At 35.6% G+C, this 23,789-nt stretch overlaps 6 protein-coding genes across 6 annotated transcripts in view; 4 read left to right on the top strand and 2 right to left on the bottom strand.

The window, feature by feature from the left end:
* LOC110226770 (protein STICHEL-like 3) overlaps positions 1 to 3,573 on the top strand; it is a 4,831-nt gene extending 1,258 nt beyond the window's left edge. The window contains exons 2-7 of the mRNA XM_021019421.1: positions 1 to 1,559; positions 1,645 to 1,864; positions 1,960 to 2,376; positions 2,572 to 3,106; positions 3,186 to 3,249; positions 3,338 to 3,573. The exon at positions 1 to 1,559 is cut by the window's left edge and continues 46 nt beyond it. Coding sequence (XP_020875080.1) covers positions 1 to 1,559; positions 1,645 to 1,864; positions 1,960 to 2,376; positions 2,572 to 3,106; positions 3,186 to 3,249; positions 3,338 to 3,439 — 2,897 coding nt within the window. The 3' untranslated portion in view covers positions 3,440 to 3,573. The remainder of the gene's footprint in view (positions 1,560 to 1,644; positions 1,865 to 1,959; positions 2,377 to 2,571; positions 3,107 to 3,185; positions 3,250 to 3,337) is intronic.
* Positions 3,574 to 3,597: 24 nt separating this feature from the next.
* On the bottom strand, positions 3,598 to 4,354 carry LOC9306094 (putative defensin-like protein 27). The gene is made up of 2 exons (XM_021019423.1): positions 4,084 to 4,354; positions 3,598 to 3,949 (listed from the first exon to the last, which is right to left on the bottom strand). Exons 1-2 carry the CDS (start codon positions 4,139 to 4,141, stop codon positions 3,774 to 3,776), a joined length of 234 nt encoding a protein of 77 aa, XP_020875082.1. The 5' UTR covers positions 4,142 to 4,354; the 3' UTR covers positions 3,598 to 3,773.
* Positions 4,355 to 7,568: 3,214 nt separating this feature from the next.
* Positions 7,569 to 9,973, top strand: LOC9304045 (transcription repressor OFP5). Its single transcript, XM_021019416.1, has one exon. It carries the CDS (start codon positions 8,784 to 8,786, stop codon positions 9,837 to 9,839), a length of 1,056 nt encoding a protein of 351 aa, XP_020875075.1. The 5' UTR covers positions 7,569 to 8,783; the 3' UTR covers positions 9,840 to 9,973.
* On the bottom strand, positions 8,782 to 11,668 carry LOC9306093 (pentatricopeptide repeat-containing protein At4g18840; the record flags this gene model as incomplete). The annotated part of the gene is made up of 2 exons (XM_002867926.2): positions 8,782 to 8,901; positions 10,011 to 11,668. A coding segment is annotated over one exon (1,653 nt), but the record flags the coding sequence as incomplete, so codon positions are not given.
* A 599-nt stretch (positions 11,669 to 12,267) lies between these two features.
* On the top strand, positions 12,268 to 13,794 carry LOC9306092. The gene is made up of 2 exons (XM_021019422.1): positions 12,268 to 12,629; positions 13,244 to 13,794. Exons 1-2 carry the CDS (start codon positions 12,478 to 12,480, stop codon positions 13,488 to 13,490), a joined length of 399 nt encoding a protein of 132 aa, XP_020875081.1. The 5' UTR covers positions 12,268 to 12,477; the 3' UTR covers positions 13,491 to 13,794.
* Positions 13,795 to 14,122: 328 nt separating this feature from the next.
* LOC9306091 (heat stress transcription factor C-1) lies at positions 14,123 to 15,400 on the top strand. The gene is made up of 3 exons (XM_002869974.2): positions 14,123 to 14,411; positions 14,497 to 14,898; positions 15,022 to 15,400. Exons 1-3 carry the CDS (start codon positions 14,184 to 14,186, stop codon positions 15,277 to 15,279), a joined length of 888 nt encoding a protein of 295 aa, XP_002870020.1. The 5' UTR covers positions 14,123 to 14,183; the 3' UTR covers positions 15,280 to 15,400.
* Positions 15,401 to 23,789: the final 8,389 nt, after the last annotated feature.

Here is a 23,789-nt window from a genome sequence, read left to right as displayed (position 1 = left end):
ATAGTGGTAGGAGAGTTAAGAGAGATGAATCTAGTAGAAAGAGTTATAGAATTGGGGATGATTATCAAAATGTTAATGAGGTTGTTTCTCATGGTGTTGCTTCGGGTAATTCGGGATCAAAAGCTAGTAGGAGGCTTAGTAGGGTTAATGATGCTATTGTTAAGACATTGTCTGATCAGTTAAATGAGGTTGTTGTGGGTGATAGTGATGATGTGGTTTCATCTAATGTTCGTCCACTGGTTAGGTATGGAGGTGGTGGTGGTAGTAATACTCGGGGATGTTCGGGTGGAATGAGTCGGCCTAAAAGACGGAAGTTTAGAGGGACGAGGAGAGTTCGGGGTAAGAGTAGAGATACTGGTGGTGGTAAGAGTGAGATGTCTGTTGCTTCTAACACATTGCCTCAAGGTGAGAAGCATGAGGGAGAGAAGGATGGATTTGGGGAACAGAACATGACTAAAGCTTGTGGGATTCCGTTTAATTGGTCGAGAATTCATCACCGAGGGAAAAATTTTCTTGATAAGGCAGGTAGGAGTTTGTCTTGTGGTATGTCTGATTCGAAAGGTAGGAAAGGTGAAACCAATGAGAGAAATGGTTCTGATATGATGATGATACAATCTGATGATGACTCAAGCTCCTTTATCCGCTCTGATGGTGAAGCACTTCCCTTACTAGTTGATAGTGCAGAGAATGATGGTTGGGTGCACGATTACTCGGGGGAGCTAGGGATCTTTGCAGACAGTCTGCTCAAGAATGATGAAGATTCTGACCTTGCTTCAGAAGGAAGGTCAGGGGAGAAAAAACACAAAAAGAAGAGCCATGTAAATGCTCGGCATCGACATCAGCAACAACATCAGAGTCTAACGGAAAAATACACGCCTAAAACATTCCGGGATCTCCTTGGTCAGAATCTGGTGGTACAAGCTCTTTCTAATGCAGTTGCTAGACGAAAGCTTGGACTTTTGTATGTCTTCCACGGTCCAAATGGAACCGGAAAGACCTCTTGCGCTCGGATATTTGCAAGGGCTTTGAACTGTCATTCCATGGAACAACCAAAGCCTTGTGGCACTTGCAGTTCTTGTGTTTCACATGATATGGGTAAAAGCTGGAACATTCGAGAAGTGGGTCCTGTCGGGAACTATGACTTTGAGAACATTATGGATTTACTGGATGGTAATGTGATGGTTTCTTCTCAGTCACCTCGGGTGTTCATATTTGATGATTGTGATACCTTGTCATCTGATTGTTGGAACGCGTTGTCAAAAGTGGTGGATCGAGCAGCCCCACGTCGGGTAGTCTTTATACTCGTGTGTTCAAGTCTTGATGTTCTGCCTCATGTGATCATATCAAGGTGCCAGAAATTCTTTTTCCCGAAACTTAAGGACGCGGATATAGTTTACTCGTTGCAATGGATTGCATCAAAGGAAGAGATTGAGATAGATAAAGATGCATTGAAGCTTATTGCTTCAAGATCAGATGGTTCCTTAAGAGATGCTGAAATGACTCTTGAACAGCTGAGTTTGTTAGGACAGAGGATCTCTGTTCCTTTAGTTCAGGAACTGGTAAGCACTGTTCTGTCTCCCCACTATGTAAAACAGTTGAAAGTATATTTTTTTTGAAAATAATTTCGTATTGAAATTCTTTCAGGTTGGGCTTGTTTCTGATGAGAAATTAGTGGATCTTCTTGATTTAGCTTTATCTGCAGATACTGTAAATACTGTGAAGAATCTGAGAACAATAATGGAAACAAGTGTAGAACCATTGGCTTTAATGTCTCAGCTTGCAACGGTCATAACCGATATTCTTGCTGGTAGTTATGATTTCACTAAAGATAGGCATAAAAGAAAGTTTTTTCGACGGCAACCATGTGAGTTTCGACATTTTCCAGCCTATCTAAATGGCAATAGCTTTGTTTTGGTCTTTTGTTCTAATCTAACTTTTGATTTTGTTCACTATGTATAGTACCTAAAGAAGATATGGAGAAACTGAGACAGGCTCTTAAGACGTTATCCGAGGCAGAGAAACAGCTGAGAGTATCAAACGATAAACTGACTTGGCTCACAGCCGCGTTGCTTCAATTGGCTCCTGATCAGAACTACCTGCTTCAACGTTCGTCCACTGCAGATACTAGTTTCAACCGTAGCCCAATACCATTAGAGAACAATGGAGGTAGAGAAAGCTCAGATCACCATCTGGATCCTTCTAGTGATCCAGCAGGTGGAAGAAGTTCTGGATTCGACAGAAGAAGAGGAGATAGTAGAAAAAACCGACCCGCTGTTGAAGAAATTTGGTTAGAGGTTATCGAGAAGCTTAGAGTTAACGGTTTGAGAGAGTTTCTTTATAAAGAAGGAAGAATCGTCTCTCTTAATCTCGGATCAGGTAATGCATTTCGTATCGACAAATCTTGAATCTTAATATATGTTGAAAGTTTTGCGAGAAGCCAATTTCGTTCTGGTGTAGAAAAAGCTTAAATCTTGATTAGAATTAAGCAATTGAAGGGAAAAAGGCTTCAAATCTTTGATTGGATTTTCTAAAAATCTTGAAGCCAAATTTTGTTTTTTGGTGTTATGGCAGCTCCTACTGTGCATCTAATGTTCTCTTCGCCGTTAACCAAATCCACGGCTGAGAAATTCCGTGGCCATATTATGCAAGCGTTCGAGGCGGTTCTTGAGTCTCCTGTCACTATAGAGATCAGATGCGAGGCAAAGAAAGACCCAAGAAACAACGTGCATCATCATCATCAGCACCCACCTGTCAAAGACAAGAGCCTGCCACAATCTTTAGCACTCATTGGCCACGATTACAACATCGATGGAAGTGGAAGAAGTGAGATAGTTGAAGTTACTGAGTCTAACGGAAAAAGACGACAACAACAAGAACAGAAGCAGCAGGAAGAGGAGAGGACAGAGCGAGTTGGTTCTTCTGCTTTAGCCCGAGCTAGAAGGAAACATTTGGAAGCAAGCCAGAGTCAGAACCAGAGCCAAAGCATTGTGAGAGGTAAGGTCTCGTTGGCTCATGTGATTCAGCAAGCTGATGGATGCACACTCCAAAATGGTTGGTCTAAACGCAAGGCTGTGTCTATCGCCGAGAAGCTGGAACAAGAGAATCTGTAAGAATCTCTCTAAACACTTAATCAAACATCCCAAGGATTGGTCAAGTAAAAATGTTGACCCTTTTTTTTCTTACAGGAGACTTGAACCAAGATCAAGAAGCTTGTTATGCTGGAAATCCTCAAGAGGCACACGTCGCAAGGTAACATCAAAACCCTCTATATCTTCAGTGAAAATCAAAACTTTTTGGTTATGAGTAATTGAAAAAATTGCAAACTCTGAAATTATAGGCCACGAGGTTGAAGGTGAGAACAAGAAGGGCGAGACCACATTCGTTATTGAAGCTCGTGTCGTGCGGGAAATGTCTGTCGACAAGATCTCCAACAAGATAAAGGCTTTTGTTCTTTGATCAATCATACGCAGATTTTACTGTAACTTTAATCAATGTAGGCTTTCTTTGCAATTTTTTCAATCATTATGGATCTGTTCTTACCACCAATAAATGGATTAGTGCTAACTCTTCAAAGTCATTCGTAAGAACTAATTGAAGGAAAAAAGAAAGAAGAGATCTTTATTAATGTAGATGCATCAAGAACTGCGTTATGTAAACCACAGACGCTAACACATCAAGAAGTGCGTTTTGTGTCTCAAGATCTCAAGAATGCTGAAAACATGTTTTTCTTGTAAAATCGATGAACAAAGCAAAGCACCCCAATTAGTTTTAATTTAACAGTAGCAATGACAAATTCTTCTTTTGCAGAAGCCACCTCTCTTACTGCTACAGCCTTGAAGACACCACTTGTTACAACTGATATTATTAGTACATATTCCAAATTCGGGGTGATCGTTGCAACACAATGAATCTCCTTTGTTGGAAGACCAAATTGAATCTTCTTCATTCACTAATTTTGTGGCTTCAATATCTGCAAAGCAACATATATACATGCATATACCACATATTCAAGATTTTGGTTTTAAGGAATAGTAATCAAAATGAAAAAAAAAACATGGTTGTGTTTGATCTAATGAGACTAACCCGCAAGTAAAACGGAGAGAGCGAGGAAAGCAAAGAAAACAAATCTTGAATGGACCATTTTTTCAACTTCTAACGTGTTAACTCTAATCCCTATAATTATTGTTTATTATGACTTATGAAAAATGTAGACTGGTTAAGTTTGATATAGGGTTTTCAATTGTTTGCTACTAAAGGATTTTTTTTTTCCGTTAAATTTTTGGCTAATAAAGTGAGGCATTGAATTCTATATTGAAGGCATTACCCAACACAACAATATTTTTAGTATCAGCAAGGAAATGATATGTTACTCAATATAACATTGCACTAGGATATGACCCGCGGTACACCGCGGGTTAATTATTTGATTTTTTTTTAATTCTTTTTATAAACTAATGAATTTGCTGTGTATAATATTTTCTGTTTTATACCGCGGATCATATGCGTTGTATCTAAAAAATAAAAAAATTTAAGTTGTATTTATTTTGTTTAGTGTTTAAGATTGTATAATTGTATTTTGATATGTTAATTCTAGGATTTCACCCGTGGTATATTGTCCCATATTAATATCGACCCAAACCCATCCCACCATATAATTCCGTCCTGTGAAATTAAACATCATTTTGTAATTTTTTTAATAACACTTTTATTTAAAAGACATATAATTCGAATCAATTTAAAAGTTTGCTTTCAAATGGTTTTCATAATATATATAAATATATATATATTTTAAATTAAGTGTTTTTGGACCAACCCGTAAAAATAATTTACAATTGTATTTTGATTTGTTAATTTTAGGATTTCACCCGTGGTATATTCTCCTATTTTAGATAATTGTAGAAATTAAGAAAAGATCCGAATGACTCAATTTCGGGTCAGAATAAAAAAAAAACCGACCTGATTAATTGCGCAATTTGTTTTTCAAAATGTTAATATAAATTGCACACATATTTTTTTTCTTCATCAACTGAGTAAAATATGTCTGTTTAAAAATAATTTGAATTATAACATATGCAGAAAAAACCAAAATTTACTATATGTATATATTATAATAATTCAAAATAATTTAAATATAACATCAAATAAAAGTGAAATGAGAATCATATATTTATGTTTAAACTAATTAGAGAGATTTTAGGAAATTCGCTCAAATTTTGTTATATTAGCATTAAATCATCATATTTGATTTCCTTATCTATAAAAATCGTAAAGAATATACCATAAATTAAGAGTTTGGATATAATAATTAGTTGAGAAATATATATATATTTTAGATTTTATTAATTAATTTCGTTTTTGAATTTTGCCAAAATTTAAGGAAATATCCGATTGAAGATTTCCGGATCAAAATCAGAAAAAAAATCCGACCCGATGAGAGAGCAAAAATGTAATTCAAAAATGTTAAGTAGATATATATTTAGTAATAACTACATATATATACGAAATCAATCATTTAAATTGCTAGGATTTTTTTTGGAAAGTCTCATTATTTGTATCCAAAAGACTTAATTGAGGGTCAAAATTAAAAAAAAAAACAAAACTGACCCAAAAAAAAGAGCAAATATGTACTTTAGATTGTACACATATTTTTTTTTTATTGATTGAGTAATATATGTCCGTTTTAAAAAATTTGAAACATAGCATATGTAGAAAAAAATCTAAAATTTTATTAACTATATATATTTTATAATAATTTAAAATAATATAAATATAAATCAAATAAAAGTGAAATGAGAATCATATATTTTTGTTTAAATTAGGTAGAGTAGTTTTAGGAAATTAGCTCAAATTTGTTATATTAGCATTAAATCATCATATTTGGTTTCCTTATATATAAATATCAGAAAGAATATGCCATAAATAAAGAGTTTGGGTGTAGTAATTAGTTGAGAAAATATATATTTTTAGAATTTATTAATTAATTTCGTTTTTGAATTTTGCCAAAAAATAAGGAAATATCCGATTTAAGATTTCCGGGTCAAAATCACAAAAAATCCGACCCGATTGGAAAGAGCAAATTTGTACTTCAAAAATGTTAAGTAGATTGATAATGATACAATTGGTACATTTGTAGAAACAATTGAATACATGTAAACAAAAATCCCAGTAAACTAAATCAGAAGATCACTTGGTCAAATGGAGCCGATCGCAAGTCAATGACTTTTAATGATTAGTTTCCTTATATTATAAAGTTTACAAACATCAAACGTTTATGAACAATTCTTAATCCAATTTATTTTTAGAAAACAAATCTTTAATAAGCCATCTGTTATCTTTTTAACACTCTACGTAAGTGTTTAGTCTCGTTATTGACATAAGAAATGCAGAAATTAGAATGGTTATGTACTTATGTTTGATATAAGGTTTAAATTGTTTGCGAATGAGTTTTTTTTTTGTTCATATTGTTTGCTATTTTTTTTTTTTTTTTTTTTTTTTTTGACGGCAAAAGACTCCATATATTATTAAGCTGGTTCGAAAATGTTGGCATCGATAGCCAACCACTCCGGAACCTGATAACTTACATGGGAAAAAATATCATCACGAGATCGAGCACTTTTCGCAAGGGTGTCGGCTCGGATATTCAAGTTTCTAGAAATATGAGAAATCGAAAAACATCTAAAACGATTACGCATGAGATTAAAAGACTCAATTTCTGTTTCAAAGATTGGCCATGGGTCTTCTTCCTCTATGACTTTTACCACATCCGTGCAGTCCGTTTCAAAGTGAACTGATTCAAATCCATGATGTATAGCATAATCCATAGCCCATAAAAGGGTCTCTAGTTCAGCATGAAGCGGGGAAAGCAATCGTGATTTACCTCTTGATCCAAGAAGCCGTCCTGATGGAGCGTCGAGCACGAAAGCAAGACCAGAGGTATTACCATCACTTACCCATGAGGCATCAACTTGACATCGGATCTGTCCATTACTTAGGACAGAGGGGTGCTCCGGAGGCCTCTCTTCATCATTCTCTGCTGATTGTTCAATGATTTGCGCAAATTTCCAACTAGTGGCTTCAGAGATTGCAAGCTGTAAAGTATCAGGAGGCAAGATGTCTTTGTTATTAAAGACTTTATCATTCCTGGCTTTCCAAACATACAAGAGGATCCATGGAAAGGCTTCTAAGCTTTCTTTTGTTGCTCCTGAGTCTTTTGCTCTCCAAAGGAGGAAATCAAAGTTGTTGAAAAGAGAATTGCTCGGAAAGACACCCGGATTGGTTGGGATATTTGTTCATATTGTTTGCTAATAAAGTTAAATCATTAAATTATATATTGACCGTAAATATTTAATACTATTTTAGCATCAATAAGAAAGTGATATGTTATTCAATGAAAACATTTCAATGCTTATTGGAGTACAATGGTAAACAAAAATCGAGTCAACTATAACAGTCCGTAGATGACTTTAATGTCGTTCAAATCTTGAAAGTTTGTATAAGAAACCAATCAAAGAAATTTAGAAAGAAATAATGTTTTCAATAATTTATTACATAAAATTATAACTACATCATATTACTCTTCTTTATCAATAAAAACATAACGGGGTCCGTATCGTCGCTATCACCAAGTTTGAAGTAGCAGTGATATAATAAAGTCTTGTCCCATTTGATAATATGACTAGTCTCCAAAAAAAATCTTAAAAGATAATTATAATTACATTTTTATTTATCTTTTTCGGTGAGAAAAAAATAATAAATACGGGATGGGGTATTATTCTTTTATTCCTTTTCAGATTTGGAAAGTAGAAGAGCCTGAAATTGGTGAATTTGTGAATGCTTCAATGCCAAGTCTTGACAATATAAGAGACACAAAAAACAAATGTAAATAAAATAAAAAAGCTTCTCTATCCCCATTTTTGATGGGTATATTACTATATAAAAGAAAAAAATTAAATTAAAATCATGAACAAGTTGGTGGGGGGTGACACAAACCATACCTCAAGGTAGGTGATATATCCATATGGAGAGATTTTTAGCTGTTCTTTTAAAGTTAGGACCACTTCTTCCTCAAAACTTCACAAAATCTCTATCTTTGAGATAACACTAAATCCATCGACTTTACCTTCTTCATGATTGAGAAAAAAAAAAACATACATCTCTCAGTCTAGGACCATAGAGACCAGGACCGGGACCAATCATGTTGTTGTGTTGGACGAAACTCGGGTTTCAGGGTTAATTCCGTATTGGTTTTTGCTACATGACTAGGGATGTAATCATGTAACCTTTGCAAAGGCACTAGATTCCATGATCTAAGAACTCAATGTTATTACGGTATTAAGACAGCTACTAAAAACTAAAAAGATGGGAGGATTCTTGTGGTTCTTGGGTCGGTCACGTTACTCCGAAAGAAGAGAAAGGGAGAGAGAGCCTAAGTCTTTGTCATCAATGAAGTTTGGTTTTTGATTGATAATTAAAATTGGTCCCCCACTTTGGTATAAATTCCAGAACATACCCAGAGATAACAGAACCAATAAAAGAAAAAGTTATTTAGGCTAAAAGTGGTCACAGGATTCTTCAGGCGGGTTTGGTTCTTTTTTCAAACTGCAACTAGCTTTTACCCGTTAAGACATCTTCATCTCCCTCATATTAAACACAACGACCTAACCATATTACAGCAGTAAGCTCTAGATACATATCCCTTCATTTTTATACATCTTTTTTTCATAGTCTAGCCTAAAAAAACACCCGGTAAACTAAGAAAGCACAAAAGTTTTTCAGATTTTGGAATGATGAGATGGGGAAGAAAGAAACCTGTTTCTTCTTCTTCTTCTTCTTCTTCCGGGTTGTCTCGTGCTCTTCCTGTTTCTTGGTTTTCAAAGTTAAGTGGTTCTTCTGACTTGAAACCTGTAAAAGAGAAGAAGCAAGATGAAAAAGCTAGCCAGAACATGTCTGCAAAAACTTCCTTGAGTTCTACTAAACATCGAAGTGATATTCATGAGAACAGCAAAAGGTTTCAAAGAGTATCAGTAGAAAAGGAGAACGCTACAACAAGATCAGCAGATAAAGAGTCAAATGAGAAGTTTGAAGAGATAATGAGCAGTGTGAGGAAGAAAGTAAGAGATTTCCAAAAAGAGACATGTGGTTTTCTGGAAGTGGAGGCAATAGATAGAAACAAAGGAACTGTGATCATGACGCCAAGAATTCAGGTGAACAAAGACAAGCAGAGATGTGAGAGACGAGACCAAAGGCTTCTCGAACAAAAGCCAAAGAGATCAGAACAAGACGCAGAGGTCAAGGTGAAAAAACCAGCGAGAAGGACAGGTACAGGAAGTTACAATAGAGAGGATTCCGTGAATCTTGGTCATACTGTAACAAAACCTGCTCATCAGTGGCAAAAGCTCAAGGAAGTCAAACTAAGAGAAGTGAAGCTGAAGGCTGACCAACAGAGGAAATCTCTGTACCTAAAAAGGGAGCTAAACAGATTAGGAACAAAAGAAAACAACAAGGTTAGAGTTTTTTCACCAAGAGCATCTGAAAAATGTAGAGTAAAAGCTATTGAAGACTTGAAGAAGGCTAAACTGAGAGCACGGGAGCACGAGCTTCTGATAGAAACAGCAGATGGAGGAATGGAGAACGAAAGCTTTGCAGTAGTTAAATGCTCGAGCGATCCTCAGAAGGATTTTAAAGATTCAATGATTGAGATGATCATGGAGAATGGTATCAACCACCCTGAAGAACTCAAAGAGCTTCTGGTTTGTTATCTCAGACTCAATACAGATGAATATCATGACATGATCATCACTGTGTTCCAGCAGGTGCATAATGATTTTAATTTTCATTAATTTTGGTGTAGAATAGTAATATATAGATCCGTGCATGATTCATCACTATGATTTGTGGATAGTTTAAGCTTTCTACGATGTAACTAACTTCATGCTTCTTGGTTATAACTAAAACTAATAGCAATTCTATAAAATTGACAGAACAAGACCAATATAATTTTTGGAAATTACCGGTTTTATTCGATTCTTAGTCCTTCACCAGCTAAGAACTCATGGACGACCCCGTCAACTTCAATCATGCTACATCCAGGGTTCTTCTTTACTCTTTCTGCTCTCATCTTTCCTCTCACCTCCATAGCCTCATCCCATCTACCATGAGAGGCATACAAGTTTGACATCTGAACATAACCTGAACTCTCACGTGGATTCGATTCCAGTAACCGATTTGCTATACGCTCTGCTTGTTCCAGTTTTCCAAACCTTTTACAGGCACCAAGAAGAGATTCTAGTAAAATCGAAGCCTCATCTGCTGGAACCTCGTTCACAAGTTCTTCTGCTTCCTCAAATTTTCCCATCCGACCAAGCAAATCGACCATACAACCATAGTGTTCAATAGTTGGCTCAATCCCGTACACACTATTCATCATTTCAAAAAGTTTGCGAGCTTGGTCTAACAAACCCACATGATTGCAGGCCGACAAAACACCAATAAATGTGATACCATTTGGTTTAAAACCTTCATACACCATCTCTGAGAAGATCTCTAAAGCATCCTTTCCAAGACCGTGGACGCTCAAACCCGTGATTATCGAGTTCCATGTACTGACATCTCTCTTTGAAGTATCTCTAAACACTTCAAGAGCCTTATCAATTTTCCCGCACTTCGAATACATATCCACAAGAGCTGTTGCCACAAACCCTTCAATCTCAATCCCATGCTTATCAATATAAACATGTACCCACTCACCTTGACTCAAGGATCCAAGACTAGCACACGCAGATAAAACATTAACAAGAGTAAAACCATCTGGTCTCTCTGCTGAATCATCCAGCATCATATTAAAAACCTCTAAAACCTCGTTGTAACAACCCACATGTGCATAAGCAGTCACCATAGCATTCCAGGAAACCACATCTTTCACCGGCATAGAATCGAAAACCTCCCTAGCTTCCTTAACCAACCCCGCAGCCGCATAACCCGAAATCATAAAATTCCAAGACTCCACATTCCGTTCCTCCATCTCATCAAACAACGCACGAGCTTCTTCCACCAAACCCTTGTCAAGATAAGCACTCAACAACGAATTCCAAGAAACAGCATCTCTCACAGGCATTCTATCGAGCACTTTACGTGCAATCTCAAAGTAACCGCTTCTTCCATAAACATTAATCAAAGTATTCTCCACAAACACATCAGTCACCAAATCACTCTTCATAAAAAGACCGTGAATTTGCCTTCCTTCTTCAAACCCACAAAACGCAGCACAAGCTTTCAACACAAACGTGAAGCTATACTTATCGGGAAACACAGGACCAAGAAGCATTTCACGAAACACGGTTAAAGCAATCTCAGGAGTAGAGCTATTCGCATAAGCTCTGATAACGGAATTGTGAGTGAACCCATTAGGGCTCTCGATTCGATTGAGAATAGAGTGAGCGTAAGAGACAGTTTTGGGTTCTGGGTTTGTTGCAGCGAAGGCAACAAGCTTGCTCGCAGAAAACGTGTCGTGAAAAAGACCGGTTTTGAGCATAAAGGCGTGAGCTTGTTGAATCTCCAACAGAGATTTAGCTCTCTCTGTGAATGACAGAATCGGTACTGGAGTTGTTGATGAACAAGCACTCATTTTTTTCAATTCTCTTTCTGCACACAATGTTTTTTCAACCGTATAAAATTAAATCTATGTAAAATGTTAAATCCTAAATGAAATCAAATCAATGAGTCAACAGATTTTTAATAATTTTTTTTTTTTACGTCTAGATTTATTATTTATTGCAAATTATGAGAACTGTTACTGTTACGACACTGCCTTCTCCATGCTCTTGACGGACACCTTCAATGATCCACGACCTAACGACACTTCTCTCTCTGCGTAGAATCTTGGCGAACGGCTATAATTGTACTTCGCTGGAGATCTCATGCACACTTGCCTCATTTAATCTGCAAATTTATTAATAAATTGCAATATCTGGGACTCGAACCCCAAACATCTTGGTGTAGAAGCATTAATTAACCCTTGGTCAACCAATGGGTCAAAAGGGGATTCCACCAGATTTTTAATAATTTAAACTTCATTTTTGTGATTGTAATTATTTTATAAGAAATTATCGAAAATATAAATCTTTAATAATTTTTTTTTTATTATGGCATTTTATAAGAAAATAGAACATATCTTATATAAATAAAGAAAAAGTCTATTAATTAAACAATAAACACTATGGTTTATTGACGTGTGTGTGTGTATATAGATGACATAAAAGTACAGATAGTGGAAATTAAGTAGGCATAATGCAACACGAAAACACTTAACTAAGTCAGCAAACCAAGTTCAGATTATAATGAGAAACAAGATAAATAATTTGGTCTCCTATATAAACAGAGCCAGAGGTGATTACGTTTAGTTATACACTATCACAAGCGAAATTTAATATATCAAACCAAAAAAAAAAAAAAGTTGGAGAAAAGAGAGCTTAGAGCGCTATGGAGAGCAAGAAAAAGCAATTGTATGAGAACTTGCGCGATCTGAAGAATGCCGTCCAAGTGCGCATGGACAACAAGACGACCACGGCGGCGGAGTTAGACGCAAGTGCCGAGAAGCTTCTCAAGTGCTGCATTGATGTCATGACGATCACGGTGAGACCGGTGGAGGGAGAGGGACCATCGGAGAAACCATCGAAGGCCGAAGTGAAACCATGATCGACGTCCACGGCGGTATCAAAGTTATGAAAAATAATATTATATATATAACGAATTAGGATAATCTATCTTTTAATTTCTAAATAACTATGGTTGTTTCTGTTAAGAAGACCTAGATGATGATGGTATGGACAAACTTTAATATATAACGATAGGGTATATGCTCTGTTATTTGTTTATAAATAACGAATGTGTTTCTGTGAAGAAATAACCAATGCATTCTTGATCATTCACAACCCAGAGAAGCCAATGAGCCGTTGGTTGTGACTTGTGGCGAAGCCGAGTGTAAGGGAGCGAGTAATCCTTTCTTTCCAAAGCTCATAGACTGTTGCATGAAGTAAAATTTTGCAAATTGCATTGAGTTTGCGGTTTGGAGATGGAGCATTTGCCCGAGTCATAATCATGTCAAAGTCTGTTGGATCACACAATCCGTCGTCTACTTTCATTTGAAATCAGATCAAAAACAAAACAGAGAAACATAAATGGAACTCTCTCCCCATTTTCCAACAAGACACTAGTTTTGGATCGAATTCATCAGGTTTCTTCTTCAAAAACACAATTTTGCTCTTCACTTCCGCAGTTTTATCCACCGTTTAATTTGGCTCAAAGCCCTAGACTTTGACTCGTCTTCCGCAGTATCCGATATGGGTTTTGCGGAATCAGAAACAGGATCATCAACTAGGGTTTTGGGAAAATCAGCGTCTTGGATTTTCATTTTCTTCCGCGAGGGACAAGAAGTAGAGGTCTGTGGCGTCTTCTTCATCTTAACGGAGAGGAGTGTTACACAAGTTACTTGATACAGAAATACATATTGTTGTCATTTTTATAAAACTTGTTCGGGAAGTCAAAACAAGTTCCTGATTTTTGGGCTTTGGATATTCTCTTTAGATTGGAATCTTTGGGCCCTTAATTGTGGGGATCCATCTTTATGGGCCAATTCATTCAAATCATTTTTCTAATTTTCAATTTAGGGAAGTAAAGTGTATAGATTACAATAATAAAATTTTATAGATTTCATTTTACTTTAAACTTTGGATCTATAACTTGTAATAAGTTTTTATATTGATATTTGTTATTTTTAGTGAATATTAGATTGTTCACCTAAAGATGTATTTATTTTTCTATAAAATAAAATCTTATCAAAATTTTAATATTTCTTAGAAAATATCCAATTGTATCAAATTTAAATTTAATATTTATTTGATAATTAATTTTCTATGATATATAAGATATAATATTGTGGAATTTTATAGAAGAAAATCACTTTATTTGGGTAGCATATTTAATTTTTGAATATATTTTACTTCTAAATATTTATGAATTGTGAGTATATATAAAGACATGTAACTTCACAAGAGTTGCAACACTGTATGAGAAAAATAAAAAAAGTTAAAGGGTGCTTTAGTCATTGGATTTTGAAGCTTGACTAAGATAAATTAGATAATAATCTCTAAGTCGGTTTTGGGTGTGTTAACGATTATAGATTCAATATGTTAAATTTGAACGAAAATGAAGGTTCATCAACCTCAATATCAAATTTCATCACCACAACATATGATATGGTCGATGATCTTTCATCAGATTCAATAATTTCTTGGAGCCAGAGCGGCAAGAGTTTCATTATTTGGAATCCAGAAGAATTTTACAACAATTTCCTTCAAAGATTCTGTTTCCAAGGCGACAATATAAATTCCTTTTTCTCTTACCTTAATTCACATGTAAGTTACTTATATGTTTAATATAGTAAGATGTTATCGTATATAGTTTTGTTTTCTTTCAACTTTGAATCTTCCTTTATGGTAGGGTTTTAGAAAAATCGACTCTGGAAACTGGGAATTCGCAAATGATAATTTCGTGCGAGGTCAACCTCACCTCATAAATAATACTATAAGTTGTGTAATAGAGGGGAGGGTTCTATATGATCAAAGTATGGATATGTTTAAGGTGAGAAAATTATTTGAGCGGCAAGTAAAAGAAGTAGAGGATCAATTGCCACCTCATAACAGTTATCCAACCTCAAAACGTCCTTTTCCCACCAAACTCTATGAGATGGTGGACGATCCTTCATCGGATGCTATTATTTCATGGAGCCAGAGTGGCAGGAGTTTCATCATTTGGAATCCAAAGGAATTTTGCAAAGATCTTCTTCGTAGATTCTCCAATACCCTCCATATACCTTTATTCTTCCATAAACTTCAAAGATTTGTAAGTTTTTTTATATGTTAGTTTTGTAAGATGTAATCATATTCTTTTAGCTAGTTTTTTTTTTTTTTTTTTTTTTTTTTTTTTTTTTTTGCTAAAAAACTTCGAATCTTCTTTTCTGTGTAGAGTTTCAAAAAAATTGATCCAAAGAAATGGGAATTCGCAAATGATAATTTTGTTCGGGGTCAATGTCACCTTGTGGAAATCATTATAAGCAATGAAAAAGAGAAGATTGATCAACTACTTAAAAGATATGACAGACAGAAAAAACTGGGGGAGGCAAGAGAATTGTTTAAGTTGCAAATTGAGGAAATGAAGAAGACCAAGGAAGTAAAGGAACAAGAGGTTCGACTACAACATCATATAGGACTTTGCAAATTATGATTTTGTTTGAGGTCAATCTCATTTTATGAAACAATATCCATAAGGTCTAGCTGTCATTACCATTAAAGTTTTTATTTAATTTATTAGTATTCTTTTGAGATTATGTTCTTTGTTTTCGTTTGTGCAACAGTAGTTGCTGCTTTAGTTTTCTGCTTTTTGTTTAATCCCTTATAATTATATAAACCTAATAATATAGTTTTTAATTAAAAAATTCCTTTAATTAAAAACAAAAATTACAAGGCCATAAAAAGTCCGCAATGGCCCAACAGAGAAAAAAAACACAAATTTATCATCCGAAAAAAATAAAAAAATCCACAAGGACCCAACAAAGAAAACACACAAATTTCTCATCCGAAAAAATATGCTCGCAACATGCCAACCTAATAAACATAAACAGACTCTAAGTTTAAAAAAATCAAACCAAGTACCCAACAACGAATTAATCGTCGAGGTAACTCTTTGAGCTCTAAGACAAAAGATCTAACTAGCAACGAATGGTGTTTTTAATGTCGATGATCAAAGTCGGTTGGTGGTCTAGCTACTTGAGAATCTAACATACAATGCTGATTTTGGAAAGCTAGCATGAGGATCAAAGCGATATTCAAATTGCGACAAAGATCTTTAATCCATTTAACCCCATGTTCAAATAAAGTGGATAGAGTTAACATGGACTTTATATATGAAAAAGACAAACTCGCCTGAAAATATGCAATCATAAAAGAGGTATTGAATCGATTCATCATGTAAATTGCAAAGGAAACAAGTTGCTGGGACCGACAAACCCCAACCCAATAATCTATCTCGAGTATGTAGCCTTCTTCTAATGACTAACCAAGCGAGGAATGCATGTATTGGAAATCCTTCCTTTAAACCAAATCTCTTCACCACTACAATATTTGGAGGATTCAAATAGTGCCAAAATTTTGAACTTTCAAAAATACAAGAATGAGGCTTATCACCAATAGCCACAAGAACCTATCATCTTCCAATGATGGTCATGGATCAACAACTTCTGGATGAGGTAAAATATATTTATTTAGTAATCCTTCCGTTTCATAATATAAATCGTTTTAGGTAGAAACATGCTAATTAAGAAAATCTATTTTTTAAAAAATTTAAGTCAATCATAAAAGAAACTGCATAATATAAATAATCATAAAATATTAAAATAATACATAATTTGCATAGAAACTCGTAAACGATTTATATTGTGAAACAAAAAAATTTTATCCAAAATTTTTTATATTATGAAACGGAAGGAATATTATTTTTTAAGAGAATGAATAATATCATTAATGTAAAGGAGAACGTAAAGAAATGCACTACGTCTCTCTCTCCCTTTGAGAAAGAAGAGAAAAGAAATAGAATCAACCTGGCACAGAAACATTTCTGATTAAAACAAAAAATAATGAAACATAAAGACATTAAACGGTCAAGAGCTGTCTTCAAATTTGACTTATGTGAATCTTGGGTAAAAGAAAATCGAATAAAACAAAGAAATCATGACTCATGCATGCATGTTCCACTTTAATACAACGTCACCATTAGTGTACGTAGAGTGTCACTAAAATTCTTTAATAATCAACATAAAAACAAAAAAAGTATCCACTCCTTAGCAAATAAAAAAGAAGTATCGACTCGGGAGTATTTCGTACGTATAGTAGAAACATTTAATTTGTAACTAACGTAACAACTTTAATTTATCAGGAATTGTAACATTTATAAACTATTATATCTCGCTAGCTATAATATTTATATTCTAGTATTATATTCTGTAATTCAGTAATACTCTCGCTTTAATAAATATTAAAATTAAAATATAATATAATCGTAAATTATAACATTGTAGTATCAAAAATAGTCCATACCAAACCAATTAACAAAAGAATAAATCCGTACCAAAGATTGTCAATATTGAGTGAGGTACTCTACAATTGCTTATATTCATAGTATTTATTAATTTTTCTTTAAATATGATTTTATTAGTTATTATTTTTATTTAAGATGATTATATTATTTATGTGTATATATGCAAAAAGTTAATTAAAATAAAGAGTTTCAACTTACATCTTGATGTTAATTCTCAACAAAACAAATATTATATAGATTTTATGCAAAAAGTTAATTAAAATAAAGAGTTTCAACTTAGTTCTGGATGTTAATTCTCAAAAACCCACCCTCTCATATTAATTATCAAATAACCTATGGAAAAAAAGTAAAAAAACATATACCAAATAGCATAGTTTGTTAGAAAATTATTTAGAACAAGAACTACCAAATGGGGTACTATTCCATGTCACCTTTTAGAAATTTCAGGAAAGCCATATTTTCAAAGTGTGAGTCGACAAGTTTTGGAAAAAATTTCTTAAAACATTTAAAGGGTGCAACTGTTAATGTTTAGGGTAAAAAGTTGAATTAAAAGGAATTGAAATTCCTAACCAGAGTACTTGAAATGGTAGAGTAAATTTTCTTTTTCTTCTCTTATTTTTGCATGTGACTACATTTGTTTTTGGGTGAGTTACTCAAAAAGCACAAAAAAGTACGTTTATTACCCACATGTCTCGTGCGGATTGTTGGTCGTTAAAGGCAGAATTGCCCCTCGTTTGATGTTGTCTGAGAAACGTAATTACGAATCTGCCATTGCCACGTCAGTTAGCGAAGTTATATTTAACCCGCGAAAATGTCCCGCGCCGACAAAACTCTGTCGCTATAGTGACGGCAGAGTTAATTAAATTATTAGATTTAATCGATAGAAATAAAAAAATTATATTTTCCTGTTAGATTAATATCATAGAGTTAATAATTGATAGAGTTTTCGGGTAGAGATATTTTACGTAGTAGCAGAGTTATTTGTTTCATAGAGTCATTTGACAGATTATGATGACTTTACGTTTACTCATATAACACCGTGATAGATTTAGTTTTATGTGGTGGTAGAGTTATGTGATATTGTAAAATAATATATTTGTGTGGGAGAGTTTTATATAATGGTGGTAGACTAAAAGAGCGATTTAGAGTTATATGACACAGAAACCGTAATAAGTCTGTTACAACATGGTAGAGTTAATTATTTGGACAGAGTTATTTCTTAACTTTGTCATAACGAGGCAGAGTAACAGTTTACTCAACTAGCACGTTAGAGCGATTTTTTTGGACCTATGTGGTGATAGATATGTAAGAAATTGTTATCGATCAGTGTTAAAGAGGGCGAACATAAAGAAAAGCGAAAGTCTTGTGTACCCTTACATTAACGATTTATTACGCCGGAAACCTGTCTTGTTCCCCCGAAGCAAACATTTTAGCAAAAAAGTGTTGTTTATTACAGATCTATTGCTGTTTCATCTGGTGAAAGATGGTAGAAATTCCACTGGTATGTGGGAAGTGGAAATTTGCAAAAAACAAATGGTCATTTATTGTAGATGAAAGAAGAGGTTGCAGGGTACTGTCTGCGAAAGCAGGAAGTTCGTTTGATGATTTTTTGGCAATGGTGTACGAGGATTTCGGGTTTGATAGAAAGGTTTATGAGGTTAAGCTTAGTTATAAATTGCATACGATGAACTTCATCGTCATTCCAGAAGATACTCCTCCGGTTATTGTATGTAACCGGCGCCAGTTAGAAGGATTTATCCGGCAATGCAATTCCGAATTCGTGGGGCGCCTCTGTGTCCAAATCGAAGAATATGAAACTGGAAAATATATTTTTGGCCCGGATGCATCACCTGAGAAAACAGAGTCCAACGAAGAGCAGTATTACAAGAGTAAAGCAGCAGGGAAACAACCAATTTATGCTTGTTCAATGTACGACGAAGCTTATCTAGAAGGAGAGGAACAGAAAGGCGAGGATGAGTACGAGATTTATAGGTTTGATTGTTGCGATGATAGTGATGGAGCAAGCTCTGGGGATGAAGATTACGGTTTGTCTTATAAGTTATCTGATGAGGAAACAGATGATGAAGATGAAGCTGACGAAGAAAAGTTAGAAGTTGAAGAAGAAGAGAATGCAGAGGAAGCAGCAGTTAAAGATGAAGAAGATGAAGAAATGGTAGATGTGCAAAAAAAAGAAGAGAATAGGATCGTTCCAATTGGCAAGAGGGTGTCGATTACTGCAAAAGAGTATGTGCAATTACTTAGTGGAGGTGTTGCTATCGCTGTTGGGCAAAAATATGAATCGAAATTTCAATTGGTGATTCGAATGAAGATAATTAGTGTCTTACAACAATTTGACTTCGTCGTTTCTCGGTCTATGCCGTGGGTTTATGCTATAAATTGTTGGGTTAAAGGGTGCAATTGGAGAGTTAGAGCTACACCGATTGATGCATCTGGGAATTTTCACATCAAAGTCTATGTGAATCAGCATACGTGTTCTGTAACAGAGCGATCCGCCCGTTGTAGACAAGCAACCAAGGATATACTTGCAGTACTTTACAAGAATTTCGTTGGTGGTGTAGGCCCAGGCGTACTCCCTAATCATGTCTCTGAGGCGTTGAAACTGCGTTATGGCATCAAGGTATAGTCTATTTACTAGGTTTCCATAAAAGTGATCACACCCGTAAGGCGTTGGTAACTATATGACATAAACTTTCATCTTACTAGGTTGGATATTGGAAAGCTCATCGTACACTTAAGTATGCACGTGAATTAGTTAGAGGTAGTCCGGAAACAGGGTATCAACACCTTCCAGAATACTTATACAGGATTAGGAGAGCAAACCCCGGGACCCTTACTAGGCTTGAAGTAGATGAGTTAGATAGATTCAAGTATGTTTTCATTGCATTTGGTGCTAGCATTGACGGCTTTACTTTTATGAGGAAAGTTATTGTTGTGGATGGTACCTTTTTGAAGGGGAAATATTTAGGGACCTTGTTACTAGCAACCACACAAGATGGAAATTTCAATATATTTCCCATAGCGTTTGCGGTTGTTGATTCAGAGAACGATGAATCCTGGGAATAGTTCTTCAGACAACTAAGTTGTGTTATTCCAGATGATCATGGACTAGCCATTATTTCTGATAGGCATAATTCTATTGCAAAAGCTATACGGACTGTATATCCACAAGCTAGCCGAGGGATTTGCACATACCATCTACACAAAAACATAAAGCTTAGATTTAGAGGAAGTAAAACATTTGGATTAGTGAAGAAGGCGGCTACAGCTTATCGGTTAGTAGATTTCAATGCAACTTTTGATATTATTAAAGCTTTGTATCCAGACCTGCACAGCTATTTGGTGCGGGCAGACATAACTACGTGGAGTAGGGTTCATTTCCAGGAGATAGATACAACTTCACAACAAGCAACATTGCTGAATCATTAAACAAAGTGTTAAATCCTGCTAGAAGGTATCCCATTGTTGAACTGCTAGACGATATAAGATTGATGTTAACTCGATGGTATGCTGCAAGGAGAAAACAAGCTGCGCTTATGACAACCATTCTCACTAAAGGAGTTGAAAAAGCACTAGAGGTATATATTACATTCCACATAACTTACTTTATTTTAAACTGTTAGCCTTTATTTTTTGATCCATCTATTTTAATTACTGTGTCTTTTCTCTAACAGTCACGAGTGATTCGTGCTAGTAAGCTAAGTGTTCAGGAGATTGATCCCCATCAATACGAAGTGAGGAGTCTTGCGTCTATGAATGTTGTTAATTTTAAACAGAAGAAGTGTACATGTCGTATGTTTGACCTCGGCAAACTGCCATGCATACATGCGATAGCCGCAGCTTCGTCGGCTCATGTATCAACGATTTCAAAGGCCCATCCTTACTACTATCGCTCAGAATACTTACGCAATGGTTATTCAAAATCTGTAATGCCTAAGGATGAGGCTTGTTCTGTACCTGATTCAGTAACCGTGAAGGTTGTCAATCCACCTTTTGTTAAGGTTCAATCTGGGAAGCCGAAGGTGTCAAGGATTAAAGGTCATTTAGAGGTTGCATCACCGCGCAAAGTACCAAGGAAAGCATATGCTTGTTCTAACTGTGGAAATGTTGGCCACAATCGGCTGTCTTGCAAAGCTTAATACATTTGGTGATTTGAACATATCTCTACTGTGTGTTGGACCAATTTGTATGAATACATTTGGATTTTTTTTGTGTTGTTGTTTTCAGTGAAGCAATCGTTAATATCAAAAACAGAGTTGTTACAAAAAACAGAGAACTACAACATCATTGGGAATGCTATTGTTCTTAACACATATCATGGAACCTATTTTGCGTAATTAAAAACTAAGCAATGCTGACAAACAGTTAAATCCGTGTTGTGGTCAAAATAGCATATTGGATACTCTAAGTAATGGATATATCCTGAAAAAACTCTCCGTCCTCCAGGACCGATAAATCTGACTTGGCTTTCCACAACATCCGCAATGTCAATCGCATCTTGCAAAGTTTCAAATCTAGCCATAAAAGTTCTGTTAACTATCATACCTTGTTCATAGGAACCACAGCATAAGAGCATAACGGCAAATGCAAACAGAGTGTAGAGGTCAGAATAAGCTACTTCTCCAAGCATCTCCAACGCTTCAACCGACGGGCCAACTTGAGTCAATCGGCGCAGAGATTCGATGTATCTAGCAGTCTTATGACCTTCAGCTGCGCATCTTAACAAGAATGGTCGGTAGATAGATTCTTCTCTACCAAGTCTAGTGTTAAACATGAATTCATCAAGATCTACGTCGAGGAGAACTTCACGGGAGTACACAATCTCTTTAAACCAAGGGCCAGTAGCAATGAAAGGACCAAGGTATCGAAATCCCTGACTTCCAATACGTCGGATTATATCTGTTATGAGGGGATTGGGAATGAAGCTCATTGTTTATGTCGTTTTCCGCCACATAGAGAGAGTGAGAGCGGCATTGAGTCAACTTTACTTTTTTTTAATATAGATGCATATAGAAAGACAAATATTAACCTAATTCTTGACGTTTTAGTTGACTTACGACGACCAGCTGAGTACATATTTGGCTTTTATTAAAAACAATTAATCCGGCCCATAGAAATCCAAACATGTGCCCTAATTTTTTAAAGTCTTTCGGTTGGGCGCCGAGAGATCCCGTCGAAACTCCGTCATTTTCGCTTCCGGAACCTCTGCATCTTCTTCTTTGGTTAGTTTGATTCGTATTCGAATATGATAAAATCTTTGGGGGTGTTGTTGTCAGGAAGGGCTCGAGTTAGAGACCGAACGGATATAACAGCAGAAGAACCGGTGGAAAAGTATCCTTCGACCGGAGCTTCAAATGGTTCTGATGTTGCTGTAAGCGTTCCGACAGAAGCTTCTTCAGATGCGGCTGTAAAAGATCCAGTAGAAGCTTCCGCTTCTTCGGAATTGGATCGAACAGAGGATCCCGTAGACGGATTAAAAGGAACAGAAGCTGTAGAAGAAATGGAAGAAGTTGCTGACAAAGAAGAAGGGGAAGATGTCGAGAGAAACATTGATGCTGAGGATGATGATGATTCCCAACCACTGCCACCAGAGAATATGTTCTTCGGTCCAACTGAGTACATCAAGGTCTGTAAGGTAGGAAGTAGGTGTCAATTGGGCCAAACAGTGGCAATGATAGAGGGAATTGATGCAGAATTAAAGTAGTTCCGTAATCATGATCAATTTAAGCACATGTTCCACATGCCTAAGGAACCAAATCATATGTTACAAGGCATGTGGATGCTTATGGTTCGCACCGCTAAGACGGATATGGTGAGAGAGTGTTGGTTTGTGGTGAATGGAGTGCCTATAAGGTATTCTATGAAAGAGCACGCGTTGTTGACCGGGTTGGCCTGCCATGAGTACCCGAAAAATCTAGAGAAGATTGGCAGTTTGAAATTTGTTAGGAACATTTTTGGGAGGACAAATCAAATCAAAATTAAAGACGTGGAAAAGAAGCTCAAAGAGTTCAAGGATCAGGAGTGTGTTGCTAGAAAGAAATTGACAATCTTGTTATTTTTATGCAAGGTTCTGAAAGCAGATTCAAAAGGTGATGCAAACATAGAGCAATTACTGTTAAGGATTGTTAATAATGTGGCAGCTTGTGAGACATTCCCGTGGGGACGGTACTCATTTGAGCAGTGTATGGAAGGGAACCGGAGAGTAATGAAGAACATGAAAGGGTCAGTAAAACCAAAAGCTCAAACAAGTTTTTATGGATTCATTACCCCTCTTGAGGTGAGTCTTCAAATTATTATGAATTACAGTTTTGAATTAGTAATAATATAATGTTAAGACAGTGTTATTTTGAATGCGTAGATCCTGGCTTTTGAGTGCATTCCACAGCTTCGAAGGAGATTTAGAGAAGCTGTACCCGCAGAGAATGATTGTCCGAGAATGTGCAAGCATAGGTTCAGTGATAGTTGCATGAAGGGCTTTACTTTGGAAGAAATACATGAAGCTCTAGGAGAAACTACGGTTAGCCGTTTGGAACCTGACGTTTTATTTGATTTGGTTAGTTTAATCTATCTTCATTTTGAAGCTATGTTAATTTGACAGGATATTTCAAGTATCTTGGAACCTG

This window comes from Arabidopsis lyrata (genome assembly GCF_000004255.2).
Source record: "Arabidopsis lyrata subsp. lyrata unplaced genomic scaffold ARALYscaffold_7, whole genome shotgun sequence".
Classification (NCBI taxonomy): Eukaryota; Viridiplantae; Streptophyta; class Magnoliopsida; order Brassicales; family Brassicaceae; genus Arabidopsis; species Arabidopsis lyrata.
Note: the sequence above shows the minus strand (reverse complement) of the source record. Positions and strands in the feature narration are given on the sequence as shown.

Excerpts from the sequence above, each read along its gene's own strand:
- LOC9306094 (XM_021019423.1), bottom strand. The coding sequence starts at position 4,141 with ATGGTCCATTCAAGATTTGTTTTCTTTGCTTTCCTCGCTCTCTCCGTT. Across the intron at positions 3,950-4,083 it reads TCTCTCCGTTTTACTTGCGG|TGAATGAAGAAGATTCAATT; the intron begins GTTAGTCTCATT and ends CCACAAAATTAG.
- LOC9304045 (XM_021019416.1), top strand. The coding sequence starts at position 8,784 with ATGATGAGATGGGGAAGAAAGAAACCTGTTTCTTCTTCTTCTTCTTCT.
- LOC9306092 (XM_021019422.1), top strand. The coding sequence starts at position 12,478 with ATGGAGAGCAAGAAAAAGCAATTGTATGAGAACTTGCGCGATCTGAAG. Across the intron at positions 12,630-13,243 it reads ATTGATGTCATGACGATCAC|AAAACACAATTTTGCTCTTC; the intron begins GGTGAGACCGGT and ends GTTTCTTCTTCA.
- LOC9306091 (XM_002869974.2), top strand. The coding sequence starts at position 14,184 with ATGTTAAATTTGAACGAAAATGAAGGTTCATCAACCTCAATATCAAAT. Across the intron at positions 14,412-14,496 it reads TCTCTTACCTTAATTCACAT|GGTTTTAGAAAAATCGACTC; the intron begins GTAAGTTACTTA and ends CCTTTATGGTAG. Across the intron at positions 14,899-15,021 it reads TCCATAAACTTCAAAGATTT|AGTTTCAAAAAAATTGATCC; the intron begins GTAAGTTTTTTT and ends TTTTCTGTGTAG.